Source organism: Misgurnus anguillicaudatus, chromosome 21, assembly GCF_027580225.2.
Source record: "Misgurnus anguillicaudatus chromosome 21, ASM2758022v2, whole genome shotgun sequence".
Taxonomy (NCBI): Eukaryota; Metazoa; Chordata; class Actinopteri; order Cypriniformes; family Cobitidae; genus Misgurnus; species Misgurnus anguillicaudatus.
The window spans coordinates 27025547-27034452 of NC_073357.2; the positions used below are offsets into that span (position 1 = coordinate 27025547).

The following is an 8906-nucleotide window of genomic DNA, read 5'->3' on the forward strand; positions in this document are numbered from 1 at the left end:
AATTAATTTTCATTTCAAATATTTATATCATAGTGGCCTGGCAAGGATATTGTCATTTAAAAAGTGGAGTTGCAGCCCTCAACTGATGTTTATGTTGTCATTTGGCCACTAGTTGTGTGATTGCAATACCAGTTTTGGCCACAATCCTACATACTGTTCCTTTAACTTCAAAACTAAATCATTGGCTTTATTGTGCCTTAAAAAAATCAGTTGTTCTGGCGTGAAATAAATATATTTTTCCATTTAGTCTGTAGTAGCCAAAGTCTGAGATCAAGATGAATGCATTATTATGCTCTAACATTGGAATAAGTTTAAAAAGTGGTAGTACATTACAAATGTTGTGATGTTACTCAAAAGTGAGTGTTAAAGGATTTGTCAATTTTCTTAAAAAAAAATCCAGATAATTTATACACCAGCATGTCATCCAAAATGTTGATGTCGTCTTTATTTAGTCGAGGAAAAATGATGTTTCGAGGAAAACATTCCAGGATTTTTCTCATTTTAATAGACTTTAATATACCCCAACACGTAACGACCGTTTCGACGTCGTTGTATGTGGAATACTAATGAATGTCTTTGTGTCAGTTTATTGTTTAAAATGGTCCGCAAATGTGCGCTTCATATATGTAACACGTGACCTTTCCACGTCAGTACGCAATTACGTGAGGTCGCGCTGGCGCGTCATAGGACCGGAGATAGACAGGAAGTTGTAGTATAAAAGGCACATTTTTATTTTTCTTGTCAAAAATGACAATTGTTTCACTAGATAAGACCCTTATGCCTCGTTTGGGATCGTTTAGAGTCCTTTGAAACTCTGTTGAAACTGCAATTTTAAACTGTTACGTGTTGGGGTCCATTAAAGTCGATTGAAGTAGGAAAAATCCTGGAATGTTTTCATCAGAGGGCATCATTTCTTCTCGATTGAACATGGAAAGACATCAACATTTTGGATGACATGGTGGTGAGTAAACTATCAGGATTTTCTTTTTAAGAAAATGGACTAATCCTTTACGACCTTGAGATTTGTTCATACCTTTAATATAAAAAGGTTAATCTAAGTAAAAAAAAAACTTTTTGTTGTGCACATGTAAGGAATGTGTACGTTTTGAAATGTATGTTATATTTTCTTTCCACGGTTGTAATAATTGAAAATGTTGTTTTGACACAAATTTCTTGTTCTGTTTTAATATAAGAATACATTACAGGCAACATTGACCCAAATAACTGTTTACAAATGCTTATTGGTTTAAGAAAGTAAAAATCCATCCTAAAACTAAATCACACTTAAAAATACTGCGGATTGGGGGAATCATTACATGGACTATATACATTGAATAACTATTGAGTACAAGATATACTTATAGGGACGTTTCCCGGACAGGGTTTAGATTAATCCAAGACTAGGCCTTAGTTATTTTAGGACATTTACATTTGTTTTAACAAACACACCTTACAAAAAAACTATATTGGTGTGCATCTTGAGACTAAACAATGGCACTGATATACAGTAAATTCATCTATTATATACTATAGTGCGGTGAGTAAATATCATTCATTCCCTAAATTCCCAATCCTTTCGGAGCGCTCGCATGACGGACCGATTGCCGGTTCGACTCCCACTTAGAGTGTCCTTGAGTAGAGCTGTTAATAATTTCACAATAAATGTATTATAAAGGAAGTAAAGTGTTAGCTAATATAAATATCTATGTGTTTATATGTGACTGAAGTAAACCATTAAACTTTAATATTATATGATTATGAAATTCCTCATTAAATTAATCTTTGTGAAGTTAAAGGAATATTCCATTTACCTAAAAGAAAAATCCAGATAATTTACTCACCACCATGTCATCCAAAACGTTGATGGCGTATCACGACCGGATCTAGACGAGAAGTTGTGGTTTAAAAGTGGATATTTTTTATTTTTCTTGTCAAAAATGACAATCGTTTCGCTAGATAAGACCCTTACGCCTCGTTTGGGATCGTTTATAGTCATTTGAAACTCCGTTGAAAAGAACGGTTAAGTGTTGAGTTAAGTATTAAATGTTGGGCTCTATTAAAGTCCATTAAAATGAGAAAAATCTTGCAATGTTTTCCTCAAAAAACATAATTTCTTCTGGACTGAAAAAAAAAGACATCAACATTTTGGATGACATGGCGGTGAGCAAACCATCTGGACCTTTTTCCAAGAAAATTGAATATTCCTTTAACAGTTACAATTATCTATTTCTGACTACACAATACATGTGCCATTTAAAACAATCAAATTAACCTATAAAACATCTTACATTTTGAGATTTAAGACTACTGTGAGGTTATCCTAACATTAAGAACATTTGAGAACTTTCTTAAGAAGATTTTTTGAGAACACAAAATATTCTTAACTTTTTTTCTTAAAGGAGCATTTCACCCGTGGAGACATTCATCTTTATTGAAAGTGCGTCATATTTGTAGTCGAAACGTAACATACATTTCAAATTTGGTGCCTATTTGACCAAGAAAAGGGGTGTTTGTAGTATCACCCCCTCAACAAAGATATTGGACTTCCTGCTTTCAATGACGCAAAATGATGATTTTACATCATTGAAAGAAGGAAGTGCAACACTGAAATCTGTATTTCTCCTGTCTTAGTGGCAACTGAGCAAATGATGCACAGCCATTCAAAAACATGATGGGTTCTACCTATACAAAGCTTAATGCAAATGGGTGAAGTGTCCCTTTAAGCTTGAATTTAAGATAAAAATGGCCGTTAAGAAGAATTTTCTTCTTCAGAATGTTTTGTGAATCTGGCACCAGGTGTGCAACATCCAACCATTCCTCCAGTTTTATTATTTCCTCACACCACTCCAGGATCTCTCCAGCCTCCGAAAGTCATCTCTAGATGCTGTGCCACAGCTAGGGTCAGGTGGTCTTGAAACTTCCCTGCCACCACCTGCACCCCTAAGGGTAATCGCTCTTTACTCAGTCCCAATGGACACTGGGTCACTGGCAGGCCAAGGATGTTCATAATTCCTATGAATGGGTAACAAAATTGAATGGTTTTGAAAGGCTCTTTGAAAATGTTTACTTTGCTTCATTAAAAAACATTTAACTTTGTACCTTGCACAGTTTTGTTGTACATTAAATCACTCACTGAACTATCACCCAGTTCCTCCCCCTCAGGATAATAAAAACACTCCTTAATAATAGCCATACAGTTTTAGGAATGGATTACACATTTCTATTCAAACTCATTGTGAAAAATTACAAATCAAAGTGGATTGTGGATAAAAGGTATAGGGCAGTGGACCCCTTGGGGGGGGGGGGCAAGTTTAAGAAATTTAATAAAATACTGGAATTTATCATAATTTCTATGTAACTAAACCTCAGAAAAATAAGCATAGCATTTTATATATTTTGTTTAATTCAAATTTAAAGATTGTTTTATATCATGGATTTATACTGGAGGGAGGGGACTTGAAGGGATGCACCCTACACAACCGCTTTTAGTCCCTTTAATAAACAGTTATGGTAAAAAATTGAACCAATCGCTACCTGTGTAAGCTACGTTTCCAGGAGTGAATAGAGGGTGATGGTGTTTAGGGGCGAGGACAGGATGAGAGGGGTAGAGCAAAACTCCATCTGTTCCCAGTAGCTTATCCATCTCTCTCTGGAGTTCTTCCTTCTGCTTCAGGATAAACGGAGACGGTACGCTGCTCTGAGTCTTCTCAAACAGAGCCAAACCTTGGGAAGCCACAAGGAAACAACATGACATATACAACAGCGTACATTGCTTGTTTAATCCAGAAAAGCCAAAAATATATATCTGTCACTCACTAGCTTAATGTTAAACAAAACATGCTGTGTTGTGAATTGTTGCATTACCAATTGCAGCCACTGTGTGTTCAGATCTTCTAAATATGCTTTTTATCACCTCCCATATGAGCCAAACAGAGCCCCCATCTGCCATAAGCTCAACAAAAGGTCGAGGAGGCTGAAATACACACACAAAATCAAACTTGTTGCTTTCAAAACTAGTTGATGAATCGGCTGTTGATATCAAATAAATAATGTGGCTTTTACAAAAAACTGCTTTTATTGTGTAAGAGTTTGTTTTCAGGTTTTAAACAATAAGGCTAAGCGACAGCTTTCATTTATATGTATACTGGTGATTATATAACTGCAGATTGCATTTGAAAAAAGATGAGTTTCCCAGACAGGGTTCAGATTAATCCAAGACTAGTCCTTAGTTATTTTTGGACATTTAAGTAGTTTTTACAAACATACCTTAGAAATAAACTTTACTGGTGTGCATTTTAAAACAAAACAATGGCACTAATGTATGTTAAGATATGTCAGTGCAAGATGCTCAAACATGCATTTTAGTCTGGGACTAGCATAAATACTGTCCGGAAAACCACCCCTTGCTGTGTGAAGTTTTTTTCTCTGCTTTTTCAAATGGTTTCATTGTCATGTTAAAGGCCATAAACATATAATATTTTCTGTAAAAAAAAAAGTCTGAATTTTACATCCAGTCGCACATGTGCGACCAGTAAATTTGACCTTTTTTTGTGATGTGACACTGAATTTAAAACAGCACATTGTACTTTCTGCATCTATCATCAAGTTTTTATTAGTAATATAGTGTATTACTTAGTAGAAATGTTAATATTTGGTTAGCATGTTGATTTACGGTATGTGCCCCTAAATTTTTTGGTTGCGCCCCTAATATTTTGCTCCTAGTGAAAAAAGTTAGTCTGGGGCCCTGAAAAGGGGAAAAAATTCAGATTTTTTTTTTATTTCAGACACTGTCTGGGCGGTTTCCGAGACAGTGCCTAAGCCTAGTCCCAGACTAACTTAAATGTTAGGGTTGTCTTAATCGAAAACAACTTGCTCTGTCATATCTTAAAATATATCCGTGTGAGTGTTGTGTCTGAAGATGCACACCAGTAATATTTGTTTATAAATTATGCTTTTAAAAATTACTTAAATATCCTAATTTAACTAAGGTCTAGCCCTGGTTTAAGCTTATCCCTGTCCGGGAAACCGCTCCTGATTCCGTGTTGATATATCATACCATGTCAAGTTTTAAGTTTTTGCTATTTTTATGTAAATTTGCTTTTACAGGAAAAGAAACTACACACCTTGCCTTCTCTGTCAGGTAAAGCCAAAAATGTATCCCAGATCTGAAAAGCGTACTTGAGCTGAGGAAAACTAACTTCTTTTACCGTAACTCCCAGATCAGCCTCTAAACGTGCAACCACCTGTAAAACAAACAATAAAACTGCAGTTTTACATATTCCCTATACAAAACTGTAAAACATTTTGAATATGCACATTGTTTTAAACAAATAAAGTTTATTTAACAAAGTTCGGGAGGAACATGGTCATGTAATCCAACCAATGTGAAGCAGTCTCTATTTATAGCCATCCTTCACTATTGTCCCGTGACAGATTTGTAACATCCCTAATCCACCCCATCGCTTCACTCACTTATTACCTCTATCCCAGTTAAAGAGGGGGAGTGCTCTGGGTTTGCGCTAAAATTCCAAGCTCGAAGCCCTCCCCTTGGACAGCACGTCAAATTTGCTTAATTATACCATAAGCCTATTGAATGCTTTAATCTGATTGGTTGAGAAATGTTCCATGGGGTTGAGCATTCTGTAAATTATTCCTTACTTATCATATTAACCTATTAATTACATGTTAATGCAAACTCGTGAATACTCGTATTTACTGACAGAATAAGGATCACTGTAGCAGTGGTTTTGAAAGACCTCTCACCCTCTTTTGAGCTTCAATGAGCTGATGATCTACTGGCATAGTCACGTGAGATCCACCATCATCTACAATTGTGAAGAAACGCAACTTTTTCAGATCCACCTTGTCAGAGAGGGAGAGTCTGGAAGATTATGAATATCATTTGCAATATAAGAAGCTGAGATTTGATTTCTCTGAATGATATCTTTGTGTTTGGTATTTACTTGTCGGTATTGGGTCCAGCCATTATCTTCAAAAGGGGGAGAAGATCTTCAGCATAGCGGCACATAGGACCGGTGCTCACATAGTCATCTTGAAGACCGGACGTTTCGGGAAACTGACCGTCATTTGACACCACACCTGAAATTGTTTAAAACTCCATTTTAACATATATGCTATACCATCCATACTTTTCTATTAACATACACATGTTGGACACACCTCTTGTTGTTTTGTGGCCAAAAATCCCATTGAAAAAACATGGTATACGGATACTTCCTCCGATATCAGAGCCAATGCCTATAACAGCTGCACCGCCACCTATGATACTACCCTCACCACCTACAGAAGAGAAGATCTAGTATAATACAACATGTTGTGTTCAGCAAAATTAACAAAAGTTTGTACTGCCATTATATTCGTTTTTTTTAATCAACTATTTTTTTAATGCAAACCTGAACTTCCTCCACATGTCCTCTCTAGATCATAGGGGTTGTTAGTGATCCCATACAGGTGGTTGTTGGACTCCAGCCACATGCAGAGCTCACTTGTGTTGGTGACACCTAAAGGAATAGCTCCGGCTCTCTTCAACAAGCCCACAACAGGAGAATCCACACTGGAAATGAATTTAGCCCTGGATATCAAGCCGGTAGCATTGGGCATACCTAGGAATAAGTATGAGACAGATAACACCTTAACGTTTAGCATGTAACATTTTATTGCATATCTCTATTTCTACCGGATCTACAAGCAGATATCTCTAGTTATAAAGCTCATTAGTGTTCAATGCTGTTGTTTTTATTAGAAAGAGGCCATTTGAGTACTATACCCTCAAGAGAGAAAGACTCTTTGACAGATAGTGGAACACCCAGCAGAGGAAATCGATCCTTCAGAACTTCTTCTCCTTCATTGTTCTCCTTTATTTTTTTATCTACCTGAGCGGCCTCCAGTAGTGCTGATGAGAACCTGAGCGAGAGACAGGAAACAGTATAAAGCAGTGCTTTTGCTTTGCTGGTGCATAAATAATGTTTCTTACGTTTTCTTAAAGTCTTGAATGAAACCATTTGCCAAATGCATAATAATGTTAATACAATAAAGTGGAGAACTCACCTGTCTTTGACAACAGCATTGAGCAGTGGGTTTACTTCCTGTATCCTGTCAATGTAAGCCTGGACAACCTCCACACTTGTTACCTACAGAATGTTAAAAGGACTTAAAGGGGACATTTCACAAAACTCACAAAATTTGCGACTAATTTATCTTAATGACATGTTTTACTATTTATGTGTATACGTTTAATGTAGGCTACTGACATATTAATTCGTATATTTTTCCATATTGCTTTATATTTTTGTTTGCTTTCTTTTTTTTTTGTTTTTAATTTTGCAGTTAAAGTTTGGTTTTCAAAATAGATTTAAGAATATGGAATGAACAACCATATCATTTCAGAGCCAATGCAAATCCAAAACAACAAACCTCTCTTCTGCGTATCTTCCGAGCCAGCTGTATTGCGGAAAGTGTAAGAAGTGGGTTTTCGATGGGAGGGAGACGTTTAGATCCGCCTGATCTCCCGGGTGAGAGCAACCTAAAAAGTGCCAAAAGCAACCGAGGCACAAGGACAGCGAGCCAATATTCCACGCGCTCTCCGAGCGTCAAAGCCATTGTGACAGCGAGCAGTTACAGTAATGTGTGCGTCCCAATTATGCCTCGCGAAAAGTAGGCCTAGTACGACCACCTGTGTGTGTCCGATAAACAATTTACTATTGTGGCTGGTGCAGAGGAGCTGTTACACAGCCTATGTAGTGTATAAAACACTATTATTACAACCTACCTCCTATGATCAGTGCGCCGACGCATCTGCACCTGCTAATGAGCTTTGACCCCATATCGATAAAGCGACCTGTTACAACACCACACACAATCATCAGGTGATTTAATGCCGTGTTGATTTTTTACGACGATCAAATGTCACGGCTATTTGTTATCATCTATCTGGTTAAAAAAAATCAAACCTTCATGTCGTTTGGTTTTGCGCCACAAGATGGCAGCAGCATCGACTAAATTATTTTATCCCCGTTTAGCTTATTTTGTTATTTTATTGTAGTCATGGGCCTCATTACAAAGATTTTATTATAAATAAATAATAATGTCGACAAAATTCAAGTAAAATAACTGGGTTCCCCATTCCTGCCATAGAGGTTTGATTCTCATCAAGAGAGATTTGGCTCAGGGAAATTTTATTTAGAAATGTAAAATGTTATTTTTATTTTCAATTTCATCTGGTTAGGTACATGTTTGTCATAAATCTTGTAAATAAAATATATGCTGAAGTTTCATAACCAGACTTCACCAATTGCTAATTGTTTTTATGCCACTAGATGGCAGCATAAGGACATGGTGTAATATTGGCTGTACAATATCTCGTACAGTTATGTCATAAAATATTTTATTCACTCACTGAGAAGCAAAAAACGGAATTCATAAGGAAGCTGGTGGTAGTACCCGACTATAATTGCTACGAATTTTGGTAGTCGATCGTATTTCTACATACAACATATTATCTTTTATTAAAGTTGTATTAAAGTTGTTTTGTATTAAATTTGTTTTGAATACAAGTATACAACAAGTAACCACATTTTTGTATATTTTGAAATATAATTTAAAAATACATTTCTTTTTAAAGCATTTCTATTCATATTGCATGTGAGAACAGTTTTGAATATGTTACAGTATAATTAATTACTTACATTTTATAAAACATTTATATTTTGGCCAGTAATTGTTTTTTTGTTTTTTTTTTGCTGTATAAAATTGCCCCTGAAATACATTTTGAAAAATATGTAAATATATGAAGGAGGTTTAAACAAAATATTTTTTCAAATAAAAAAATATTAAATTAAGCTTTTTTTTACAAAATGTATTTAGCATGTATTTAAAACATATTTTTG

The 8906-nt window shown here is 35.7% G+C and overlaps 1 protein-coding gene across 1 annotated transcript; it reads right to left on the reverse strand.

Moving 5' to 3' along the window:
* Positions 1–1251: 1251 nt before the first annotated feature.
* Positions 1252–7950, reverse strand: faah2b (fatty acid amide hydrolase 2b). Its single transcript, XM_055199881.2, has 11 exons — positions 7435–7950; positions 7069–7151; positions 6788–6924; positions 6414–6623; positions 6181–6300; positions 5964–6099; positions 5764–5881; positions 5124–5243; positions 3865–3973; positions 3535–3723; positions 1252–3012 (listed from the first exon to the last, which is right to left on the reverse strand). The coding sequence occupies exons 1-11, from the start codon at positions 7618–7620 to the stop codon at positions 2837–2839; spliced, it is 1584 nt and encodes a 527-aa protein (XP_055055856.2). The 5' UTR covers positions 7621–7950; the 3' UTR covers positions 1252–2836.
* Positions 7951–8906: the final 956 nt, after the last annotated feature.